At 51.4% G+C, this 26,240-nt stretch overlaps 1 protein-coding gene across 1 annotated transcript; it reads right to left on the bottom strand.

The window, feature by feature from the left end:
• Nucleotides 1-4,084: 4,084 nt before the first annotated feature.
• Nucleotides 4,085-10,396, bottom strand: SPON2 (spondin 2). The gene is made up of 6 exons (XM_008018172.3): nt 10,101-10,396; nt 9,407-9,629; nt 8,813-9,036; nt 8,549-8,740; nt 7,953-8,127; nt 4,085-4,801 (listed from the first exon to the last, which is right to left on the bottom strand). Exons 2-6 carry the CDS (start codon nt 9,624-9,626, stop codon nt 4,617-4,619), a joined length of 996 nt encoding a protein of 331 aa, XP_008016363.1. The 5' UTR covers nt 9,627-9,629; nt 10,101-10,396; the 3' UTR covers nt 4,085-4,616.
• Between the last annotated feature and the right edge of the window lie 15,844 nt (nt 10,397-26,240).

The raw sequence follows: 26,240 nt of genomic DNA, 5'->3' as shown, positions 1-26,240 counted from the left end.
ACTCCTGACCTCAAGTGATCCATCTGTCTCAGCCTCCCAAAGTGCTGAGATTACAGGCGTGAGCCACTGTGCCTGGCCAGTTGTTTGAATTTGTGAACCTAAACTTCCAGCTTAGGATTTGTTTCCCTCAGCCCTGACGATCAGCTCTGACTTTACCGCTGCTTTTCAACTTTGCTAATTTTGCTGTTATTTTTTTCTCCATCTTTGGGGAATTTATACTTTTGTTATTGGAGAGATTTTAAAATATTTGTATTACCAATCCTCAAATCTCAGACCATCCTTTTGGGATAATTTTCCTCCACCCTGAACTACATCCTTTAGAAATTTTCAGTGTCATTATCTTGGTATTAAGATTCTTCAGTTTCTGTAAATCTGAAAATGTCTGCATTTTGCCCTCATTCTTGAAAGATGTTGCTGAGTTCTCAGCCCTGGGTTGACAGTTAATTTCTCTCTCCCTTTGGGCAGTTAGGAAGTAGCTGTCATTCAGCAGATGTTCCTTCGTAAGCAATCTGTACATTCCTTTGGGTCCTTTGAAGGTTTTTTCTTTGTGTTTAGTATTCACCAGTTTCAACATACTGTGCATGGGCAGGGACTGCTTTAGTTTCTCCTCTTTGGAATAGATTATGCTTTCTGTTTCTGGAGATAGCTTTTAATTTTAACCAGTGCTGTAAATTTGCACTATTTTCTCTTTAAACATTGTCTCTTCTCCACTCTCCCTATTATCTCCCTTAGAGTCTCTGATTTAAAACATTTTAGAACTTTCCATCTTGTCTTCCATATCTTTGTGAAATTTCCCATTTCCTGTCTCTCTGTGCTGCATTCTGCCTGATACCTTCAGCTAGATCTTCCAGTTCACTCATTCTTCGTTCAGCTATGCTAATTAGCTCTCCAACTCTCTGACTAAGGCTTCCTCGTTTTATAATTTTTCCTTCCCAAATGCATCTGTTTGTTTCTAATTCCCCTTGTTGGTTGTTCATTTTTGTTCTATTTTATATTACATTTCTGACATATTAATTATCTGAGAGCTTGGGTGTCTGAATCTGTTTTTTTTTTTTTTTTTTTTTTTCTGGCTTTCAATTATAGCGACTTGTTTTCTCATTTATTTAATCTTCGTGTTGCGCTCGTTGCCTGATTTTGATGGTTGGGGCTCACACTAGGGACTGGGAACAGTCCTGTGGAGAGAATCGCTCCTGTCGTTTCCTATATCACAGGGCATTGCTGGCCTCGAGGGTGCCTCTCTGTGTGGGGTGCCGGCTTCACCTATTCACTCCTCTGCTGGCCAAGCTCACAGCAGCCCTCAGGAGCCCTGTCTCTCCCAGCTGCTCATGAGCTTGTTTCTTTGGCCTGACACCACCTCCTTGCTCCAGCCTCAATGTGTTTGTTTGCTTATTTTTAGAAGTGGGGGTAGAAAGTAGAGTCCTCCCTGCATCTTATGAAAGGGGCAGTGTCTCAGAGCTGGCTCCATCCCATTCCGCCATTCTGTGGGTGGAGGGTGTCCCCTGAGAGTGCCAAGGCAGGCGTCTGGTTTGTGCCATCCACATACCCTCTTCTGCAGCTCCAGTGGAGTATGGCGGGACTTCTCCATGTTCTACCCTTCGTCTTCCTCCCCCAGTGCCACAGACCCCTCAGCCCCAGTCCCTGTGGCCCGTGTGTTGTTGCTGAGCACAGTGGGCCATTCCATGATCATCCTCCTGTGGCTTGGACACTGGACTGCCAACCACTTCTCCTCGGCATGCTGGGCTGGGCCAACCCCCACCCCGTAGGCCCAGCAGCCCCCGGAGCCCAGCATAGCCATGTCCCACTAATGTGAGTGGCATGCAGTCTCAGTGCAGGTGTGGGCCCTCCTTCTGTCCCAGGTGCCCCCCGTCCACCTGTGGCAGCTCAGCGTACGGGGGCTACAGACCACGAATGGGACCCTCAGGTGTGAACTTGCCCTCGCTTGCTCACTGCCCCCCTGGCTCCCCATGCTGACCCAGTTGGGTCGAGGCCTTCCTGAAACTAGGATGGGGTCAACTGCTTTGGTGTCTCTGGGAGGCATGTTAAATGCAGGTCTATAAGTATTCATGTTGCCTTTTCATCAAAACAAACCCAGACTCATCCATTTCTTACCATTCCCATGGGTGTTTCTGAGGCCCACACCTCCCTCTTTCGGGACGATTGCAGGGGCTTCTCCTCTCCATTTTCCTGTCCATACCCACTACTCACTGCTTTCAAGATGGCGGCCACTGATGCGGTGCTGTTTCTGCACTCTGCGCCTTCCCGTGCTCCCCACCTCATTCAGGCGAGGGCAGCCACGTAGGTCCCGTCTGACCCACCCTCCGGCCAGGCGGCCCCTGTGGGATTCCTCACACAGCATTCCATTACCGGATGGCGCTCCCCATTGGTCTCCTTCAAATCTCAGTGCCTCAGAACAACACTGTCCATCCTGGTGGCATGGGGGCTCGAGACTTCTGTGATGGCACCTACGTCAACACATACCCAGGATCCCTGAGACTTCTGTGATGGCACCGACGTCAACACATACCCGGGATCCCTGAGGCCGGGAGAGAGCACGATAGCCTCTCACCTGGGCAGTGAATGTTCCAGCCCCGAAGTGACGCCTGTCCCGCCCCAGGGCCCCCCAGCTCCATGCTCCAGGAGGGAAAAGTGACTCCTGTCCCACCCCAGGGCCCCCCAGCTCCATGCTCCAGGAGGGAAAAGTGACTCTTGTCCCGCCCCAGGGCCCCCCAGTTCCATGCTCCAGGAGGGAGGGCAGGTGGATGCGGGTGTTTGCAGGGGTCTCCACCGCATCCCCTTCCCCAGCCTTTCAGTGTTCCTACAGGACTTCACAGGCTCCACAGTAGTGCATGGTTCTGTGAGTCTGCTCTTGCACTCTCTGCCCTTTGACTGGAGTGTTGTGTCCATCTGTCAAGGCTTCGATGCACCACCCCTTTGTGCTGCTCTGGTGTCTCTGAGTTTAGAGCTCCTGGCGAGGTCAACTCGGTCAGCATCTTCTCCTGGTCACGCCAGCCCCAGTGGCCCGGTGGCTCTGACTGTGGAGTTTGCCACGTGCTCTGACTCAGGAGCATCAGGGCTGGTGTTCTGTGCGTTCTGTGGGTTCCGATTGTGGGTTTATGTTCCTGGGGACCCTCTGAGTTCCAAGTACACAGTGTGATCTTTACGTAGGATTTATGACCATTCCTTCAGGGGCCTCCTGGCATTATCAGTCCCGGGAACCTTAAGAAAAGTTTAAGTCCGGGGTTTTTCAGATCTCCACGTAACCTCAGCACTCACTCGCCCGTGAGCTTGGGCTTACGTTCATTGTTTTCAAAGATGGTGGGCGGGGATGGCGTGCAGGGTGGTGGGAGCTGGGCCTGGGATCTGGTTCTAGAAGCAGCAGGGCTGGAGGGCCTTAGCTAGTTACGAGGAAGGGTCGTCTCCCAGGCCTCAGGGTGAGGGAAATGAGCCCCCACCTTCTAGTCACTGGGAGAGGACTGAAGGAGAAGCAGCTATCCCCCAAGCATCTCCATCCTCAAACCACACACAGCTCTGGCCCAGGCGCTAGGAGGGCCCTGGGGTTCCACCAGGAGAGTGGCACTGGTGGGGAGGGCCACGGCAGATCACAGTGAGCCCCTGGGGACATCTTTGAGGTTGGGGCCTCTGAGCTCAGGTCCCAGGAGGCGTCTGCTGGTGGCCTGATGGGCTGTGAGGGTCTTGGTGGTCAGTGGCCCCCCATGAGCAGCAGCAATGCAAGCTGCTCCCACAAAGGAGGGTCCAGAGTGACGGCTTCTGGGGCCTCGTCCGGATCTTGAGGTGCCCTTCCTCTGAGCTTCTGATCGTCCTGTGGGCAGGCGCCTGCCTTCTGGGTTTGTGGATGCATCTGACACACCATTTGCTGTCTTCTGAAATCCTGTGGGCCAGGGGTGCCCTCTGTTGTGGGGAGACCTGTGGGTCTCAAGCTTCCCTCCCACACACACACAGAGCACGTGCCTCATGGCGCAGACGGCGTCACCAGGCACCTTCTGAATGTGTGTCCCCCATGAGCGCACACCAGGTGTCCCTGCACTACACAGGGCCCAGAACAAGTGTGGGGACAACCAGCACATTTGTTAGGAACAGAGATAGTCTTTATTCAAATGCAAAGAGATCCATAACATGAAAACACAGAAGTTCCCGAAACTGCCCCATTTATTCACTTCTCAAGTGGCCCCCGCTTGGATGCGCCCTCGGCAGAGTGGGCTCAGCACAGCCTAGAGCACCAGGTCTGAGGTATCTGCAACCACGTGGGAGCCAGGCCCCTGGACAATGAAGGACGATCTCCTGGAGCAGCAATAACTTATAAGGAGACATAATTTAGAGTAGACGGAGCCTTGGGGATGACTTTATGCAGAAGGAGGAGGCTGAGAGCAGACGGGACATGGGGACCCAGAAGCAAGGATGGGAAAGGAGGAGGCTGTTTCCCAAGGCCCCTGCCGGCCACCAGAGGGCCCTTCAGTGCAGAGGGGGTCGGCGCGGCCTCACCGCGGTCAGGAGCGGCGCGAACCCCCTGTGCCCTCGGCCGCCTACAGCACGAGCCTGCACAGGAACCCCCGACACCCCACGGCTCCGGGGGCCCCAGGGGCTGCGGGGCTCTGGTCTCAGACGCAGTTATCAGGGACGCACTCAGCCTCTTCTTCGAGCTCGGGGCAGGGGCTCCCGTTGTTGGCGGGCTGGACCCGGACGTAGCGAGTCCTGCTCTTGGCCCCCAGCCTCCCACAAGGGCCTCCGCACAGTCCCCAGGACGACCACAGGGAGACCTCGCAGTCCAGCGGCGTTTCTGGAACTGGACGAAGCACAGGAGAGACGGAGGTGAACGCTCGCGTGAAGAGGCGCTTCGTACCGACAGAAGCCCCTCCCACCAACGTGTGCATTCATCAGAGGCCACGCCCACACTCCGGGGGCACCTGCGTTTCTCGGCACAGTCGCAGAGGGAGCGGCAAGAGGGATGGCACCACGGCAACCTCTGACGCAACCCAAGGACTGGAGTTGCGCGTTTCTATGGAAGAGCCGGAGCTGCCGCTCAAGTCTCTGCGGTGTTGGAACTCCCACATCGTGGCAGAGTAAGAGGCCCCGGGCACCTCCGTAGGAACCCCAGGAGAGGGCGGACACCCCTGCTGTAGAAAGCTGCTCTGTCCCAGCCTGGGCCCAGCTGCTACATTTACCGGAATGACAGACAGGGGCAGCGGATTCGCTGTCTGTCTTGCGGGACCTAGACCCCCACGGGACTCAGACATTTCAGTATCCTTCTCGTTTCCCTGTGTCCCATCTGGTACCATAATTTTCATAAATTTAAAAATCATCATTTGGTGTTATGGTTAAGTCACTTGGTAATTTCCATTTTTCCAAATCAAAGTGAAAACACCTCTTTTGCACCTCACAGGCCAAGCCAGACAGATGGACAGTGTTTCTCTGGCTGTGTGGCCCAGAGCGGGCAGCCCTGAAGGAGGCCAGGAGCCCCACCTCACTCTGCCGTGCTCTCGAGGACAGTCAGCAAGGGCTTGACTCTCCTCACACATCTGCGAGCACCCTGCTGCCAGCTTTGTGGCTACTGAAGGATGAAAGAGAGTGGAGAAGAGGGTTGGTGTGCAGGTGCAGTGCCTGGAATGGTCGGGCAGCCCTGGCCAGGCCCACACCTGGAGCAGCCCTCTCCGGAGAGGCAGGAACAGGGCTTGCAAAGACCTTGGGCACTGAGGCTTCACAGGGGCACTAGTGTAGATGCCAGAGAGCCAGGGCCCTGGGCAGCCCACCTGGGGAGCACACATAGCTGCTGGGAGATCCCAGCACGCCCCGGCTTCCTGAGTGAAACCAGGATGGTGGCAGCGATGAGGAGTCAGTGAGCGCTTGCAGTGCCTGTTCTGCAGCGAGGGCCGCACCGCAAGCGTCCTGTGAGGAGGAGGCCTGGGGACAGGCGTCCAGCGTGTGAGCAGGAAGCCAGAGCGGCGCCAGGCTGGCCTGGCGTGGACCTGGTGGAGCCTCCTCAGTGCCAGCCACCACATGCCAGTCCCAGCCTCTGCCCTTGGGAAGCCAAAAGTCACAGGAGAGACCCTTGTGGGCAGTGGTCTGTGCTCCGTCCCCACAGGGCCAGCACGGTGGGTGCTGGGGAGAGAGCCGCGAGGGCACGAGGGCACAGAAGCAGGCCAGCATGAGGCAGGCAAGTGCAGGAGGCACCAGAGGGGGCTGGTGGGAGTGGCTGTCCTTCTCAAAGCCACGATGCCTGCAGTGCCCTGGGATGGGGTATCATGCCTCACAGTGGTGCTTCCCAGGAACACTGGGGAGGGAAGGTGCTCGTCTTGATCCTGCTCAGGCGCTGTTTGGGTGGAACTCGCTAGACAGGTCTCCTTATCACCAGCTCCCCGCTGTGGTCCCCTGGCAGGCACAGCTGGCTCTATCCCCTTTCCACCCTCCTCTCCATGTCCTGCCTCCTGCTCAGAGTTCACAGCACACTCTCTCCCCACCGTTCCCCTGCAATGCTGCTTTATCCTTCTCCTGGCTGCTGACTTTATCCCTCTCCTGGCCCAGGGCACTGGCCGCGTGCTCCCCTGCCCACTGAGGCCCAGTGGCCCCGAAGGTGGGGCAAACCGCACCTCTCTGGACCCTCTGCCCACGGAGTCTCTTCCCGCCAGACTAGCTGCACAGCACAGACAGTGCAGGCACGTTGCCTGTTGAGTAAGTGGCTTGGGCACGTCTGCTTGGAATGCGGCATTCACTTGGACAAATGAGTGAGGAGCCCAAGCCGGAACTGGGCAGGGGCAGCACTGAGGCTGGCACAGGGAAGCCCAGTTCATCCCAAATGAGGAGGAGGGACCCAGGACTGGGCACAGCCTCTGTCTGGGGAGTGGTTCCTGCCAGTCGTGGGGAGCTCACCACCTCCTGTCTGACCTGACCTGGCCCTTGCCTCCAGGGACGGCTGACAGTAAGCTTGTAATTACTGCTGCTCCTCAAGACGACATCTGTCCCTACCACACGGCTTGGGAGGCAGAGGTGTGGGGGGCGGCCCCATACCTGCCTCAACTCCAGCCAGCAAGGTGTAGGATGATGGGGCCCATGGCCAGGTTGGTGGGCTCAGTTCCTCCTCGGTAAAGTCTGAAGTCCACTCTTGTCTGGGGCCTACCCTGACTCTCCCACACCCACATCAGGGGAGACCCAGAGCCAACGGGCCCCAACCCATGACCCAGCGAGGCGCTCTGTGGGGCCAGTGGCCGCCACCCAGCTGGGCGGGGAGGGAACTGCCACTCAGCCCCAGCGTTCCCAGCCTGCCCTGCCCAGCAGGTGCCTGGAAGAGCTAGGAGAATGCTTATCAGCACCTGTCCTGCCCCACACCAAGGCACCTGTGAATACAGCCCTGAGCTGTGTGGTGGCCGGGTCCCGAGACCCCCACAGGTGCCCTGCAGCACAGCTGTCACCCGGTGGCCACACAGACAGGGCCATCCTAGCAAGCTTCCTTGTCAGCTGTGACACACAGGTCACCCGTGGTGCATGTCTGACAGGACAGAGTCTCTCATGTACTGTCTGGAGCCTCCTTTCATTCTTTCCCCTAAGTGGTGGCCCTGTAAGATGCTTTCAACTGCAAATAATGTGGAAGAGTTACATCTTCAGTGTTGGAATGAACAGAATCCTGAATCTTCTCAGTTAGCACCATCTTGCAGTACAGGCTAGGAATCCCTACTTGGAATTTCTCAGAGCCTTAGATTCAGGTTTGGTGGTGGCCCTGCGGCAGGGTTCAGGGCTGCTGTGTGTCCTGTGTGACCCATATGTCCTGTGGGGTGTGAGCCGCGGCTTCTCCCTCACAGGAGGAGGCCATGGCAGACACTGAGTTTCCCTCTGAACCTCAGCGCCTCTGCCTGCTGGAGGGACGAGGTCCCTGGGCTCTGCCGTGGGCACTTTCCACCGTCAGCTCCCCCCTGCCACCTGCAGAATGGGAAGGAGGCCGTTACCTGAGGCGCTGTCTACAATCTCATTGTCCCTGCTGGGCAGGACTGGGGCGGGAGGGACGAAGGCCCTGGGGCTCTGTCGCAGCCGCAACAGCGTCACTCTGGCGATAGGAGGCAGGGCCTTCAGCCGCGGGTAGTAGAAGGAATTGGCTGGGTGGCTGGGAGAGGAAGAGGTTATCTGGGGAAAAGGAAGAGGAGGTTGGCCTGGGGTCCAAGACGCTGACCTTCTGTTATACATATGGCCTTACTGGGGCCACTGCCCAGCGTCCAGCACACCCTCTGCGCCACTGTGGGGGACAGGGTCCCATGTGCTCCTCTCAGCCGTGCCATGGAACAGGGGCTGGAAACCGAGGCCAGGAAGGGGCGGCCTCCTCAGGAGGCGCGTCCTGCTCTCCTCCCTGCGGTGCTGCGACTCCGGGTTGGGGGAGTATGGGGGGAGCTGCACCCCCTTGCTCACCGCTGGCGCTAGAAACAGCCTCTTCCACACAAAAGCCGCAAGCGGCTGTCCTGGGCTGGGAGGCTAGGGCGCAGCCAGGCCCCAGCCCTGTCCCCACCGCGGGGGCCACAGTGGCCCTTGCGCACGCGGGGCGCCCACTCACCTCGGTCACCGTGTCCTGCGGGATGGTGGCGAAGTTGGGGGAGGAGAAGGTGAAGCCGCTGTCCGTCCCGGCGTCGTAGGGGTACAGGTCCAGCGCCGCCTGTTCCCGCCAGCGGTCCCCGTCGCACAGGTCCAGGCTATCCACGCCCACGAACCAGTCCGGGCTGGGCACGATGCGCACCACGAACGAGACCTGCGACGACTGCGGCTCAGCGCGCCCGGCCCCTGCCCCCTGGCCCCCGCCCCCGGCTGGCCCCGAGCTCACCAGCGAGTGCCTGCGCTGCACCTCCAGCTCAGCCGACGTCTGCCCGGTGCCGCTGGGGACTGCGGGCGCCGAGAACACCGCGTGCACGCTCTGCAGCGCCTCCCCCGCAGCCTCGATCTCCTTCATCAGCGCCCAGGCCTCGCCACGCTCCGCAAAGTCGCGCAGTCCGTTGCTCACGTACTGGTTCTTCCTCCACATGCTGTAGTCCGAGCTATGCGCGGCCCCTGCGGGACCACCCGGCCGCACCGCAGGCCACGGTCAGAGACGGCAGTCCGGCTTGGATCCCAGCGGGCGCCCCAGGAAATCCCTCCCCGCCGCCCTCAGGGAACCATGGCCCCCGCCCCGTCACGTCGGACCGTGACACCCTGTGGCTGCCCCTGCCCCGACCCACCTGCAGCCCACTCTCCCCGTGACCGCCCCCTGCCCCCTCTGCACCCCCGGAGCCGCACACCGCAGGCGCTCGGCAATCACTCTTGCGTTAGAGTCTCCCAGACGTGAGCGCGCCCCAAACTGGGAAATGCCGTGCGGCTGTTGGGGGCTCCGTTGCCGCAGCCTTCCTGGTGGAGCAGAAGGCGAGGAGCGGGCTGCACTTACCCAGCAGCGAAGACCACTGCGCGGGGGGGCGGAACATGGGGTACTGCTTGGGGAAGGCCGTCTGGCTCCACTTGCCCGTGAAGGTGATGCTGTATTTGGCCGGGGCTCTGGCGGAACAGACGGACTCTCCCCCACGAGGCAGGCCGGCGGCGCCGAGCGTGGCCAGAAGGAGAGCCCAGAGGGCCCTGCCCAGGGCGGCGGCCGGGCTGGGGTTTTCCATCACCTGGGAGCACAGAGGGGAGGGGCCGCGCGCTGGCACCGTCGTAGCAGCCTCGGGGTGGAGAGCCGAGAGGGCTGCGGCACTTTGGGCTGCAAGGACGGCCCCCAGCGCCCGCGCCCCCCTCCCTGCTCCGTAAAGCTCTCCTGCGGCGCTTCTGAGACCCCCATTCGCGGAGGGGACGGCGCGGGGTTAGATCGCCCGTGCGCCTGCGATCGACCAGGGGTAATGGGCAGGTTTTCAGTCCGAATCCCTGCAGCTTGCCGGGTCGATCTGGGTGCGGCCTCCGGGAGGTGCCCTCGCCGTCGCAGGGAGCCGGGGCCTTGGCCGACTGGCTGCCCCCGGCACTAGACCCGCAAAGCTCGGTAGCAGCCAGTCCTGGGGGTCCCTCTGGAGGTGCCACAAGGTTCTGGGCCGCGGGGAAAGTGCAGGAGGCCCGGGCCCTCTCTGGGTGCCCTGGTGGCACGCAGTACTCACCCGGCAGGAGCGGCGGGAGCGCAGCGGGCAGCGGTCGGGTCCCAGCCAGATCCCGGAGCTCCTATTTAAGCCCGAGACCGGCGCTCCGGGCCGGCCAATGAGGCTCCAGTTCCTCCCGTCCTCGATGCTGCACGGCCTGGCCTCCAGCGAGGGGCAGATAGGACGTGGGAGAAAGGACTAGAAGGGGCTCCGGGGGCTGCGGGGGCTGCCGCTTTCCCAACTCGTCCTGCCCAGCGACCTTCCCCGGGCCTGGATCGTCCTCCTCCCCTGGCCGCGCTGCCGCACCCCTTTCTTTGTCTGTCTGTCCTGTCCCTCCCCTCCCCTCCCCTCCCGTCCCCGTTCGCTCCCCTCCCCCTCCTCCCCTCCCCTCCCACACTCCTCCCCCCTCTCCTCTCTCCTCTCCCTCCCCGTTTCTCTCCCGTTCCATCAAGCGCCTTCCTAGTGCCTACCTAGGTGCCACTGAGGGGAGTTCTGTGCCCCAAGCCGGGAAAGCCCAGGGCGTGGGGGCAGAGGGGCTCGTTTTCGCCTTTTCGAAATTAAAGCAAGCGTGCTACACCTTCCCGCGCAGGGTGTGACCTGGAGAGCCCTGTGCGTGGCCTGACTTCAGTCTACATGCTGGAGGTGGCTGGGGAAGCTCCTGGATCCCGGCGCAGGCATCCCTGGCCTTTGGGGCCCCGGCTTTAAGTCTCTTTCCTGGCATGGCCTAAAGCTGCACAGAGCAGCCTAGCTGTCTACACTGTGGCCAGAGGGCATTTGCAAGCCATCCCTCCTGGAGGGAGGTCAGAGTGGGCTGAGGGTCTGGGGTGGAACGCACAGGGAGTCAGGAAGAAGCCACACAAAGGGGGCCCCCTCCCCAGGGCCCCGCACAGGCCTGGGGCTGCAGGCGGGCAGTGTGTGCGGTGCAGAGCCCTCCCAGGGGCTCTAGCCTTCCCTGCTTTGGGACGAAGCTAACAGATGCTGAAGTTGATCCTCCTCCATGTCAGGAAAATATTTATAGGTCCCCAGTCATGGGATCTGGAAACTAGAGCGGAGGAAGGAGCCTGGGGATGGTCTTGCTCAATCCTTCCTCTGCTCATCGGAATCACCCAGAGGGCTTTTAATCTTAGACAAAACACTCTGATGTTTGGAACACTGTTAATGTTTCACATATTCAAAAAGAGAGAAAAAATAAATAGAAGCAACTAGGACAGAATGCAAACAGAAACAAATGATCTAACCTGTATTTTAAGTGAAAACCACAGATAAGTCACTCAATGCAGTATTTAGACTCCAGGCCCCCAGGACAAAGACAAATTCCACCTCCTTGCTTCTCAAATGTTTTGATCTGAGGACTCCTTCACACTCTTAAAAGTCACTGAGGGCCAGGTGCAGTGGCTCATTCCTGTAATCCCAGCAATTTGGGAGGCCCAAGCGGGAGGATCATTTGAGCCCAGAATTCGATACCGGCCTGGGCAACACAGGGAGACCTCATCTCTACAAAAAATACAAAAATTAGCTGGGTGTAGTGGAGTGTGCCTGTGGTCCCAGCTACTCAGGAGACTGAGGTGGGAGGATCACCTGAGCCAGGGGAGGTCAAGCCTGCAGTGAACTGTGCCACTGCCCTCCAGCCTGGGCGACAGAGTGAGACTCAAGCCTTTAATCCCAACACTTTGGGATCTGCCAAGGCGGGCAGATCACTTGAGGTCAGGAGCTCGAGACCAGCTTGGCCAACATGGTGAAGCCCCATCTGTACTAAAAATACAAAAACTAGTTGGGTGTGGTGGTGCACGCCAGTAATCCTGGCTACTCGGGAGGCTGAGGAAGGAGAATTTCTTGAACCTAGGAGGCAGGGGTTGTAGTGAGCCAAGATCGCGCCACTGCAGTCCAGCCTGGGCAATAGAGTGAGACTCTATCTCAAAAAGAAACAAAAAACTCATTGAGGACACTGAAGAACTTTTGTTTGTGTGGGTTATACCTATGGATACTTATCATTTTCTAAATCAAAACAGAAATGTTCAGAATACTTGTCAATTCACTTAAAAATAAGAAAATATTGCTATTACACATGAACATTAATAGCATGTTTCATGAAAAGCAATCATACTTTTAAAAATGAAAAACCTGACTGAGAAAAGGCATGGCTCTACATTTGTGCAAATCTTTGTACTGTCTGGCTTAGTGGAGGCTGGATTCCCATATCCACTCCAGCACTTCGTCTGCTGAGATGTGCTGTTAGTTGAAGTCTATGAAGAAAATCTAGCCTTGGCAGCGTATGTTACCAGCCTTGTCAGATGCCTGCTCTGGCCTGCAGCCCTCGAAAGCCACCGTGTGCCCATCAGAGCATGGGAGCGAAAGGTGCCCTCATGCAAAGGGCTTCGATTTCATCCACCGCCTGGAAGGATCTCAGGCCCTCCACGGGTCCCCACAGCAGGCCTGGTAACCGCTGCTCAGGGGCTGGACTCGAATCCACAGGCCTTTTTCCCAGAGCGGCGTGGGGCAGTGGTACTGCAGCTACTCTGCATCCCTGGACTAATCCCTCGCTTTCTGGGCAGCTTCCTCAGCAGAAAGGAGCTCAGGCTCCTTGGCGAAGCCGCTGGCTCCAGGTCTGAGGAGAGGAAGGAGGTGCCAGGCCTGGGGCATGTTCTTGTGTGGGAAGCCAGGGTGCTGCTCCAGAGACTCACTGAGGCACAGTCCCCGTCTCAGTCCAGCTGTGGCCATGGCAGCAGCTTCCAGGCTCACCCAGTCTCACAGGAGGCCTAGGAGGCTGCGGAACAGCCCAGGGGCAGCAGGAGCTGTTCTCCCAGCCCAGCCCTCATGGCGTCTCAGTGAGCTCTGCGACCTGGGGTCTCCACTTGGTGGTGGGCCCAGGCCGGGGGGTCTCCAGCTAAGATGTAGGGTGGTGGTGGGCTCAGGCCTGGGGGGCTTTGGCTAGGAGGAAGGGTGGTGGTGGGCCCTGGCCTGGAGGTCTACAGCTAGAATGTGGGGTGTTGTGGGCCCAGGCCTGGGTGGGGTGGTCTCTAGCTAGGATGTGGGTGGTGGTGGGCCCAGCCCTGAGTGGGGGTTCTCCAGCTAAGATGTGGGGTGGAGGTAGGCCCAGGCCTCGGGGGCTTCAGCTAGGATGTAGGGCAGTGGTGGGCCTAGGCCTGGGGGTCTCCAGCTAGGATGTGGGGTGGTGGTGGGCCCAAACCTTGCGGAGGCTCCAGCTAGGATGTGGGGTGGTGGTGGACTGAGGCCTTGGGGGTGCTCCAGGCAGGGCCACAGCTGATTTGTCTGGGAAGAGACGGGGCTGGCTTGGAGGGCTGGAGTAGACGGCAGCCAGGAGGAACTTGCTTTGGCAGGGGGAGGCCCCTCTAAAAGCACGCCTGCGAAGGCCCTGGGGCACCATGGGACACGGTGTGTTCTTTACTGTGCTCAGAGAGGGGGACATGGGAGAACTGGGGTCAGGTGGGCTTAATTTTCCGGATCCTGTGGCCCCTTGGGTTGGATCGGCTGGGGTCTCAGGCAGAGCTGTTTCTGCACTGAGGCGGGGACCACAGGCCAGTGACGGAGTGAGCTTGTGTGACTCCATGCTCTCAGTCTTGCTGGAAATCCCTCTGACTCTCAAAACCTCTTCTGTGAACCAGAAGTCTCTATCCTGCCTTCTGCTGAGGGTCACAGGATGAGTATCCATAGGTGTAACTCACACACCAGGACTTTGCAAGGCGTCCCCCAACCCACACAGAAGAGTTCCTCTGTGCTGGCAGGCATGAGCAGCCCCCCACATACACACACAGTACATTCATTCATTCATTCATTCACAGTACATTCATTCATTCACACAGTTCATTCATTCATTCACACAGTTCATTCATTCATTCATTAACCACATGGTGAGTATTCCTTGCATCTCAGAGATGGGGATGAAGAAGTGACCCCACTAGCCCCAAGGCTGCAGGGGGCTGGGGTGGAGTGGATACATTTTGTAGACCGGATTCTTTTATTCAGTAAAGTATTTAGCAAATGGGTTGACAGCAATGCCAGGGTCCTCTGAGGACAGGGCCTTCCTGGAGGTCACTTGAGCCACTTGCCCCAAGGTGGTTTTCAGGGGAGTGTGGCTCAAGGCTGTGGCTGGAGCCAGTGGCTGCTGCCTGTCTGCAGCTCGGCAGAGCACCCTCTCTGTCCGCATCCAGCTCCACCTGGCTGCCCTGCCACTGCCCCAGCAGCAACCCCCTTGTCCTTGACGCCCCCCTTGGTGCCTGCTGTGGTTGGGTAAGTGTAGACTGCAGTGTGAGTAATCGGCGGCCCACACTCCCAGGGTGTTGGCAATGTTTAAAAGTTGTCTGTTAACCAAAATGTGTTGCTAAGGTTGGACTTTTGGACAACCGCAGGTGCTGTGAAGCTCCCTTCCCAGTCGGGCATGGGGAGGTGGAGTCTGTGCTGCTTAAATTGGATCTGAGCAGACGGGTGTGGGGTTTCCGTGGGTTTGTTTGTGAGCCGCGTGGAGCAGGCGGCATACAGGAATGCCTGGCGAGCTTCCCCTAACTGCCAGCCCTGCTCTGTTTCACCTCAGGCTGTGGCCCTGCCCCAGGCCCCAGAATCCAAGATCCCTGCAGGGGTGCTGGAGGCCCAGCTGAGAAGGGAGAGGCCTTCTTTACCTTTCTGCAAGCGTTCTGGCCCGGGGGCCCTCGGGGTCTGGCATGTCAATGGCTCTTTCAGGGCCTGCCCACAGCCCCTCCCTGGGGCGTAGCACAGGCACCCAGGCCTGGCCCAGCAGCGTGGAGCTCCCAGCCACATACGCTGACACCACACCAGCTGACTCAGACGCGAACTCCCCACCCACGGGAGGGGCCGTCTCCTCCAGAGCACCCAGACTCCAGGATCAGTTTCTGGCTCCCTCAAGGGACCCTGCTGTGCATTTGAAAACCCTCCTGGAAAGTCGTGTGCTTGCAGGCCACACAGGCACACCAACACTTGCTTGTCTGTTCACTCACGGACATGTACCGAGGGCCTCACTCTGGCCAGGCATCATGGGCTCTACACACATTGAGGGCCTCGTTCCAGCCAGGCACCACGGGCTCTGCACACACCGAGGGCCTCCTTCCAGCCAGGCACCACGGGCTCTGCACACACCGAGGGCCTCCTTCCAGCCAGGCACCACGGGCTCTGCACACACCGAGGGCCTCCTTCCAGCCAGGCACCACGGGCTCTGCACACACTTGCTCTCTAAAGGCTGCTTCCGACTCAGGGATGAGGCCACATGGTCCAGTGGCTCTCCCTGCCCCACTCTCGTCTCTCCCTCCTCTTCAGCACCCGCTGACCTCCTCCCTGGCCGAGACACCCTGGCTGCTCACACCCCAGGGCCTTTGCACGTACAGCTCTCCCTACCTAAAAGATTGTTCCCGTGCTGCCTTCTTCCTGCCATATAGGCCTCAGGGAGAACAGTTGCAGGCCCCACCCCCCACCCCCAGAGGAGTGCCTGGTCACATCCTGTCACGCTAGGGTTTTATTTTCAATCAGAGCTCCTACAGAGAACTAAGCCTACCGTAACCAGTGTGAGCAGACAGGGATTTACTATGGGGGCTAAGTGGCTTATAGAATTGTGAGGAGGGTTGAAGAGAGACTGTGGACTGAGTGCCCAAGGGTGACCTCCCACACTGCACAGCAGGACAGGGCTGTGGAGTGGGCATCTGGTGCTCCCCTGCGCAGGAACCCGCCACCCCAGCAGCAGATGGCCACACGCTCCTGCATCCCTCTTGCCCACATGCCTCCATTCTGCATACAGCTTTCTCTGAGCACTTCCGATTGACTGGCAGAGCCTGAATCAGGTTGGGGAATCCGGGGTCTTGGATTCAGCTTTGCAGCCTCTGCAGCCCAGGAGGATGCCCAGAAGGAGGATGGGAGTGGTGCCAGTGAGCTGAGCCGCAGCCCACACAGTGCTCATCCCCCTGCTCTTCTCTGACTTATTTAACTGACGTTTAGTGGGGACCTTGCCCAGCTGCTTCACCTCTGGAAGCGCTACTGCAGCCACCATGCCAGGCTCATGGGAGGGCCAGCAAACACAGCACTCACTCTTATCAGGTTTCACAGTGGCTCCTCCAGTCCCACCTTGCAAAGGAGGCCAGGTCATTGCTGGCGGCCACAGATCTGGGAGGAGAATCTGCTGCTACTATCCGGTTCTAAATACTGTTTTTTCTCCTCTGTGCGGCAGTCCACCTCCCTCGAATATGAGCCTATCTGTTTTCAGTGGCACTTGCCATAGTACCTTTTTGTATCCACATTAAGATGTCAAGACTGTGGCAAAAAGGGACCTCTGAGAACTCTCGTCTTCCTCCAATCTGTGAGAAAACTGGCAAAAATGTCAGAATACATTTTAAGTACTCTGGAAATTAACCAAAGGCATGCAGCAATCTATGTAGGGTTATTTTATTTTATTTTATCGATAAAATAGGCTGAATCTTGGTAAGAGTAGCACGCATTCCCACCCACCCCCTCCAGCTCTGTAGTAGCCTTAAAAATCAACAGCCCACATTTGTGATAAAAACTAACAGCTGGAGCTGGAGCTCTTTCAAAGCCTCATTTCCAGAAAGTCATTATTATTTGACCTATCTGGTGGTTCCCTAGAAGACACCACTTGTGAAGCTGTCTGTTTCTGACTTGATTCAGAGCTTACCCAGCATGAAAAGACTTTTCTCCCAGGGCTACTGTTGAAAACAATTATAGGCAATTGACCAGTTGATGAACTTTGCAGTTGCCCAAGGTGGTGGCTAACAGTTGGGCAAGTAATACACAAACAAACAAACAAACAACAAAAAAAGGAAAATCTGGCCGGGCGTGGTGGCTCAAGCCTGTAATCCCAGCACTTTAGGAGGCCGAGGCGGGTGGATCACGAGGTCAGGAGATCGAGACCATCCTGGCTAACATGGTGAAACCCCATCTCTACTAAAAATACAAAAAACTAGCCAGGCGTGGTGGCGGGCGCCTGTAGTCCCAGCTACTCGGAGGCTGAGGCGGGAGAATGGCGTGAACCCGGGAGGCGGAGCTTGCAGTGAGCCGAGATCGCGCCACTGCACTCCAGCCTGGGCGACACAGCGAGACTCCGTCTAAAAAAAAAAAAAAAAAAAAAAAAAAAAAAGGAAAATCTGGGAAGTAAGATGTCTATGGGCAAATTTGAAAAAATCCAACATATTTCTGGGAATCTAGAAGGCCACATATATTCCCAAGTCTGAGCTCCAGAAATACCTCAGAAGGCACTGAGTTCATACTTCTGACTGACCTTGAGGCTCTATGCAAGCAGGAAGTGAGGGCTAGTGCAGAGTTGTTAACTGCCCAACTGAGTGTTGAAAGCATTCTCTAACGCATAGAACCTCAAAACAAAAACTGGGAGATGACTGGTTCTGGGCCTTTAAGGAAATCTCTGTCTGGCCATTAACTGACCACTAAGCTAACTGAGGGGAGACTTAGTGGCCACACATGGTAGATAATACAGATTTTGCATAATTAATTCAGAAAAGTTAATAATAAACTACAACAAACCCTGGGGGATGGAGAGATATCTGATTTCTGGAGTTGCCACATTATACTATTTAGAATGTTCATTTTTCTTTCCTTTGTTTTTTGAGACAGAGTCTTGCTCTGTCCCCCAGGCTAGAGTGCAGTGGTGCGATCTTGGCTAATTGCAAGCTCCACCTCCTGGGTTTACAACATTCTCCTGCCTCAGGAGAATGTTGAGTAGCTGGGACACAGGCACCTGCCACCACACCCAGCTAATTTTTTGTATTTTTAGTAGATATGGGGTTTCACCGTGTTAGCCAGGATGGTCTCGATCTCCTGACCTCATGATCCGCCTGCCTCAGCCTACCAAAGTCTGGGATTACAGGCTTGAGCCACCATGCCTGGCCTAGAATGCTCATTTTTCAATAAAAAAAATTGTGAGGCGTGGGAAAGCACAAGAAAGTATGACCTACACATGGGGAAGAAAGCAATCAATAGACACTGTTGTTGAGGAAGGCAAGATGCTGGATGTACCAGACAAATACTTTAAATTTATATGTCTTAAATATGTTCCAAGAACAAACGAAAACTTTTTTTAAATAATTTAAAGTATAAGAGTGATGTTTCACCACATACAGAATATCAGTAAAGGACAGAAATTATAGAGAACTAAGTAGAAATTCTGGAGTTGAAAAGTACAATAACTGAATTTAAACTCTCACTAGAGGATTTCAACAGAAGATTTGAGCAGGTAGTGTAAAGTGTAATAAAAAAGTTAATAGGTAAATTGAAAGTATCCTGCCTGAGAAAAAAAGAATGAAGAAAACTGACCAGTGACTCAGAGACCTGTGTGATATCATCAAACATACAAACAAATGTAAATGCATAATTAAGGCCCCAGAAAGAGAGGAAGGAGATAAAGGGGCAGAAAATTATTGGAAGAAATAATGACTGAAACTTCCCAAAGATAAAGAAAAACATTAATCTACACATCCAATAAGCTCAACCAATTCCAAGTAGGGAACATGCAAAGAGATAGCCACACTGAGACACATCGTTATCAAATCTTCAAAGCCAAGGACAAAGAGAGAATCATGAAGGCAGCAGGAGAGAAGCAACTCATCTCATACAGGGGATCCTTAGTTAGGTTAACACCTGACTTTTTACTAGAAAACATGGAGGCCAGTAGGCAGTTGGATGACACATTAAACATGCTGGAAAAAAAATACTGTCAACCAAGAAGTTTATATCTGAAAAAATTAAGGTGAAATTAAGACATTCTCAGGTAATCAAAACCAGAATTTATCACTAGGAAATCTGTCCTACAAGAAATGCTAATGTGAGTACCTTAGAGTGAAATGAAAGAACACAAGACAGTAACTCAAAACCACATAAAGAAACAAAGAGCACTGGTAAAGGCAGTGACATGGTGACATAGAAAAGACATTCTAGGAAGATTCTGGGAAGATGGTGGAGCAATAAGCCCCAGAAATATGTTTCCCTGCCCAGACAACAATTGCACTGGCACAATCTGTCTGATGCAACAGTTTTGGAGCTCTGGAGTCTACTGAAGGATTGCAGCTTCCAGGAGTAGGTTTGGATGGCAAAATGCAGTTAATTTTGGTACAACAGCAGTCACCCATCCTCCCCACCAGCCCCAGGGCAAACAGTTGTGCACATGTTTTTGTAGCAGTTTACAGAGAGCTTTCAGGAGTGAGGCTAGCAAGAAAAAAGGATGTTCTCCTTCAGATATTTTGGATTGGTGTTTTGATTGCTGATTGCTGTTCTGATCACAGGAGTGCAAAGAAGCGGGTGGCCATTGTTTCACCTCCCCCCATTATTGCAAGCTCTCCTGCACTGGATGAAATGACTTCATTTTTCTCCTTTTCTCTCTTTGGAAGCCAAGACATTAAAGACTAGGACATTCAAAAGCAGCTGCATGTACGGGGAAAATTAGAAAGTGATTGGCATGCCCAGGCTTAGAAAAGACCTGAGAAGACCTTATGTTTGTACCTAACACTGACCATTGGCACACAGAAAGCCTATAACAACAACAAAACAGTAACAAAAAGGAACAAACCTCAGGGAAGGGAGAAACCTGATTTTCAGAATTGTGATATTAGATTCAAATGTCCGATTTTCAAGAAAAAGAATCACAAGCATACAAAGAAACAGGAAAGTATGGCCCATTTAAATGAAAAAAGTCCACTGAAACTGTCCCTAAAAAGACCGGGTTATATGTCTACTAGACAAAGACTTTAAAACAACTGTCTTAAAGATGCTCAAAGGACTAAAGGAAGACATCAAGAAAGTCAACAAAAAAATGAATGATCAAAACGGAAATATCCATAAAAAGATATAAAACCTGAAAAGAAACCAAAAAGAAATTCTGAAGGTGAAAAGTATAATCACGGAAATGAAAACTCACTAGAGGGATTAAAAAGCAGATTAGAGCAGGCAGAAGAAAGAATCAGTGAACCTGAAGATAGGACAATGGAAATTATTGTCTGAGGAACAGAAAGAAAAAATATTGAAGAAAAGTGAACAAAGCCTAAGAAACCTGTGGGATACCATAAAACAGGGCAACATATGCATTGTGGGAGAAGAGAGACTGAAAGGGTCAGGAGAACATTTTAAGAAATAATAGTTTAAAATTTCCCAAATCTAATGAAAGACATGTATATAAACATCTAAGCTCAACAAACTCTAGGTAAGATGAACTCAAAGAACCCACACCAAGATACATCAAACTTTTGGAAGACAGATAAAAAGACAGAATCTTGAAAGCAGCAAGAGGAATTACTCATCACATACAAGGGATTGTCACAAGATTATTAGCAGATATCAAAAACTTTGGAGGCCAGAAAACAGTGGGCTGATATATTCTGAGTGTTCAAGGAAAAAAAAAAAAACACTAAGGACTCTATATATAGCAAAACTGTCCATCAAAAGTGAGAGAGGGCTAGGTGTGGTGGCTCACTCCTGTAATCCCAGCTGAGGTCAGGAGTTTGAGACCAGCCTGGCTAACATGGTGAAACCCCATCTCTACTAAAAATACAAAAATTAGCTGGGCGTGGTGGTGCACACCTGTAATTCCAGTTACTCAGGAGGCTGAGGCAGGAGAATCGCTTAGAACCTGGGAGGTGGAGGTTGCAGTCAGCAGAGATTGCACCACTACACTCCAGCCTGGGCAACAAGAGTGAAACTCCATCACATAAAAAAAAAAAAAAAAAAAAAAAAAAAAAGGGACAGAGAGAGAAAATAAAACTTTAAACAATGAAAACAATGACGGCGGGAGTTCACTACCTCTAGGCCTGCCCTGCAAGAAATGCTTAAGGAAGTCCTATAGGGTGAAATGAAAAGACAATAGAGAGTAAGTTGAAGCTATATAAAGAAATAAAGATCTCAATAAAAGTAGATATGTGAGCAATGATAAAAGTTAGTATTATAGTAACATTCACTTGTAACCCCCCTTTTTTGTTTTCTAAATGATTTAAGAGAATGCATTTTTTAAAAGCATGAGTCAAGAAGCTAGTGTTCCTGTCACTTTGGTTTGTAACTCCATGTTTTGTTTTGTTCATACTTTGAGTCTAATATATTTTTAAAAATTATTAATTTGTGTTTTGAGGCACACAGTGAATTAAGATGTAATTTTGTGACATCAGCAACTGAAAGAAGTGGGATAGAGCTGTAAAGGAGCAGAATTTATTGAAATTAAGTGGGTATAAATTTAAATTAGAGTTATAACATTAGAATGTTAAATGTAATCCCCATGGTAACCACAAAGGAAATAGCTATATGATGTACACAAAGGGAAAATAGAAAGGAATTTAAATATTTCACTTAAAAAATAAACAACATAAAAACACATAGTAATGCAAAAAATGGAGGACAAAAAAGCTATAAGGCAAATAGAAAACAAGCAGCAAAATGACAGATGTAAATCCCTCATTATCAGTGATTATTTATCTATTTTGTTAGTTATTTTGAGACAGGTTCTCACTCTTTTGCCCAGACTAGAGTGCAGTGGCATGATCATGGCTCACTGCAGCCTCAACCTGTCGGGCTCAGGTGATTCTCCCACCTCAACCTCCCAAGTAGCTGAGACTACAGTTGCATACCACCACATCCAGCTAATTTTTTATATTTTTTGTAGAGACTGGGTTTCACCATGTTGCCCAGGCTGGTTTCAAACTCCTGAGCTTGAGTGATTCACCCACTTTAGCCTCCCAAAGTGCTGGCGTTGCAGGCATGAGCCATTACAACTGGCCAGTAATTACTTTAAATGAAAATGAAATAAACTCTCTACTCAAAAGACAGAGATTGGCAGAATGAATAAAAACACATAATTCAACTCTATGCTGTCTACAGAAATCTTGATTTAAATTCAAAGACACAAATATACTGAAAGTGAAAGGGTGAAAAAAGGGATTCCAAGCAAACCAAAACCAAAAGAGAGCAGCAGAAAAATCCACTCTAAAATTCACATGGGCTCTGAAGGGACCCCAGGTAGCCAAAATAATCTTTAAAAGAAGAACAACGCTGGGTTACTTACACTTCCTGATTTCAAAATCTGCTACAAAGCTATAGTAATCAAAATCTAATAATCTAGTAAATTTACTACAAGGCTCCAGTAATCAAGAATAGAATAAGCTGGCTGGGCACGGTGGCTCATGCCTGTAATCCCAGCACTTTGGGAGGCCAAGGTGGGCAGATCACGAAGTCAGGAGTTTGTGACCAGTCTGGCCAACATAGCGAAACCCCATCTCTACTAAAAAAAAAAAACAAAAATCAGCCAGGTGTGGTAGTGTGCACCTGTAATCCCAGCTACTTGGGAGGCTGAGGCAGGAGAGTCACTTGAACCCGGGAAGTGGAGGTTGCAGTGAGCTGAGATCTTGCCACTGCGCTCCAGCCTGGATGAGAGTGTAAGACTCCATCTCAAAAAAAAAAACAAAAACAAAAAAAAACAAAAAACTATGCTCTATCTTTATGCCAGAAATAAACTCTCACATATATGGCCAGACAATTTTTGACAAAAGTGCCAAGACCATTCAATGGGATAAATAATAGTCTTATAATCTTTTTTCTTTCTTTTTTTTCTTTTTGACACAATCTTACTCTGTTGCTCAGGCTTGAGTTCAGCGGCACAATCTCGGCTCACTGCAGCCTCCGTCTCCTGAGTTCAAGCGATTCTCCTCCCTCAGCCACCCTTGAGTTAGGATTACAGACGTGCACCACTACCCCTGGTTAATTTCTTTTGTATTTTTAGTACAGACTGAGTTTTGCCATGTTGGCCAGGCTGGTCTTGAACTCCTAACCTCAAGTGATCTGCCCACCTGGGCCTCCCAAAGTGCTGGGATTACAGGCGTAATCCACCACGCCCAGCCAGAATAGTCTTTTTGACAAATGGTGTTGGGAAAACTGGACATCCACATGCAAAAGAATGAAGTTGGTCAAGCCTGTAATCCCAGCACTTTGGGAGGCCGAGACGAGCGGATCACCTGACATCGGGAGTTTGACACCAGCCTGGCCAACATGGTGAAACCCCGTCTCTACTAAAAATACAAAAATTAGCCAGGCGTGGTGGCACACACCTGTAATCCCAGATACTTGGCAGGCTGAGGCAGGAGAATCTCTTGAACCTGGAAGGCAGACGTTGCAGTGAGCCGAGATCACGTCACTGCACTCCAGCCTTGGCAACAGAGCGAGACTCCATCTCAAAAAAAAAAAAAAAAAAAAAAAAAAAGAATGAAGTTAGACCTTTTGCCTTACACCGTATGTAAAAATTAACTCAAAACTGATCAGACGTAAATATAATGCCCTAAACTATAAACTTCCTAAAAGAAAATGTAAGACAAAGCTGTACAACTTCAGATTTTACAATGATTTCTTGGATATGACACCAAAAGCACAGGCAACAAAAGAAGAAAGTAAAGTGGACATCATGAAAATTAGAGTATTTGTGTATCAAAAGGCAACATCAACAGAATAAAGAGGCAACTCAAAAGATGGGAGAAAATCTTTTTTTTTTTTTTTGAGATGGAGTCTCCCTCTGTCACCCAGGCTGGAGTGCAGTGATGCAATCTTGGCTCACTGCAACCTCCACCTCCTGGGTTGAAGCGATTCTCCTGTCTCAGCCTCCTGAGTAGCTGGGGTTACAGGTGCACGCTGCCATGCCTGGCTAATTTTTTGTATTTTAGTAGAGATAGGGTTTCACCGTGTTGCCCAGGCTGGTCTCAAACTCCTGAGCTCAGGTGATCCACCCGCCTCAGCCTCCCAAAGCGCTGGGATTACAGGTGTGAGCCACTGCACCCAGCTGATGGGAGAAAATATTTACAAACCATTTATCTGATAAGGCATTAATATCCAGAATATAAAGAAAACTCCTAAAGCTCTAAGACAAAAAACTCAATTTAAAAATGGGCGGAGGACATGAATAGATATCTCTCCAAAGATGATCTACAATTGGTCAATAAGCAAAGGAAGAGATTCCCAACATCATTTATTATTGAGGAAATGCAAATTAAAACTATAATAGGACATCACCTCACACCCATTAAGATGACTACTATCAAAAAACCCCAAAATAACAAATATTGGCAAGGATGTGGAGAATCTGGAACCATTGTGAACTATTGATGGGAATATAAAATGGCACAGTGTCAATGAAAAACACGATGTGAGTTCCTCAAAAAATTAGAAATAGAATGTATGATTCCACATTGCACTTGTGGGTATATACCCAAAATAATGGAAATCAAGGTCTTGAAAATACATTTGTATACTCAAGTTCATAGCAGCGTTATTCACAACAGCTAAAATGCAAAGTTAATTCAAGTGCCTACCAATGAACAAATGGATAAGCAGAATATTATTTAGCCTTAGAAGGAAAGGAAATTTCGTCTTACAAAGAAAGGACATATGCTAAAATATGGCTGACCCTTGAGGACATTATGCTAAGTAAAATAAGCCAGTCACAAAACACAAAGATTGTGTGATTCCACTTAGATGAGGTACTTAGAATAGTCACATTCAGAGAGACAGACAGTAGATTGGTGGTTGCCAGGAGCTGGGGGGAGCAGAAATGGGGAGTTGTTGCTTAATGAGTGCACAGTTTCAGTTTCACAAGATGAAGTGTTATGGAGATGGATGGGGTGAAGTTTATACATGATGAATGTATTTAATGCCACTCAACTATACACTTTCAAATGGCTAAGATGGTAAATTTGGTGTTATGTGTATTTTTTTTTTTTGAGGCAGAGTCTTGCTCTGTCATTTCTTTTACTATCTTTTGAGGTGTCTTTTTAGCAGATGTCCTAGGGATTACAATTAATATCTTAATTTGTAACAACTGATCTCAGAAGAATTATAATTTAATGTCAATGTCATACAAAAACTTTGCTCATATACAGCTCTGTTCCCTCCTCCTCCTTTGTGCTATCATTGTCATATAATTTAAATGTCTATACATCATTTGCCTACCAGCACAGATGTCTAATTATCACGCTCTGCAGTTGTCTTTTAAGTCAGGTAGGTGAAAAAAGAGCTACACACACAAACTTTGATATTTACACTGTCCTTTAAAAATATTTTCCCCAATTTTTTATTGTAATAAAATACACATAACAGGCTGGACACGCCTGTAATCCCAGCACTTTGGGAGGCCGAGGCAGGTGCATCACCTGAGGTCAGGAGTTTGAGACCAGCCTGGCCAACACAATGAAATCCCGTCTCTACTAAAAAATAAAAAATAAAAAATAAAAAAAGCTGGGCATTGTGGTGGGTGCCTGTAATCCCAGCTACTCAGGAGGCTGAGGCAGGAGAATTGCTTGAACCTGGGAGGAGGAGGTTGCAGTGAGCCAAGATCATGCCACTGTACTCCGCCTCGGCAACAAAGTGAGACTCCGTCTCAAAAAAAAGAAAGAAAGAAATGACAAATACATTGGAAATACGTTGAAATGAGACACTAGGAAATATCTATTTAACATCAAAGAAGGCCATATAGACACATAGGAACAAAAAAGACCTAAGATATGGAAAACAAATAGCAAATGGTATGCCTAAATTCTCCCTTATCAAGTCAGTATGTAGTGTCAACTAAATGTTAATTAAACACTCCAGTTAAAAAGCAGCAGATAGAAGGGGTGACTTTTAAAAACCATGATTCCACGCACATTCAAAGATACTCGGAAATAAAAGAGCAAAGATAGAATAGTAGGCAGAAGAGAGCTGGAGTGACTGTGACAATATGAAAGAAAATAGACCTTCAGACAAAAGTTGTTACAACAGACAAGGATATTTTATAGTGATAAAAGGGTACATCCATCAAGAAAATATCACCATTATCAATGTATGTGCACCTGACACAGAGCCCCAAGATACATGAAGCCAAAGCTGAAATGATGAAGGGCAAAATGGACAATTCAACAATAACAGCTGGAGACTTCCAGGTTTCAATAGCCCATTTCCAATCATGGATAAAGCAACAGGACAGAAAATCAAAAGTCACTAGAAGACGTTAACACGCTCTAACCCACCTAGACATCTGTAGAACACTCCACCAACAACCGCAAACTGCCCATTATTCTCAAGTGCACATGGAATGTCTGACAGAATAAACCCGATGTTGTCATAAAATAAATCTCAATAAATTTAAAATGATTGAAATCATGCAAAGTATGTTCTCTTACC

Source organism: Chlorocebus sabaeus, chromosome 27 (assembly GCF_047675955.1).
Source record: "Chlorocebus sabaeus isolate Y175 chromosome 27, mChlSab1.0.hap1, whole genome shotgun sequence".
Lineage (NCBI taxonomy): Eukaryota > Metazoa > Chordata > Mammalia > Primates > Cercopithecidae > Chlorocebus > Chlorocebus sabaeus.
This window is presented reverse-complemented; position numbering and strand designations above follow the sequence as displayed.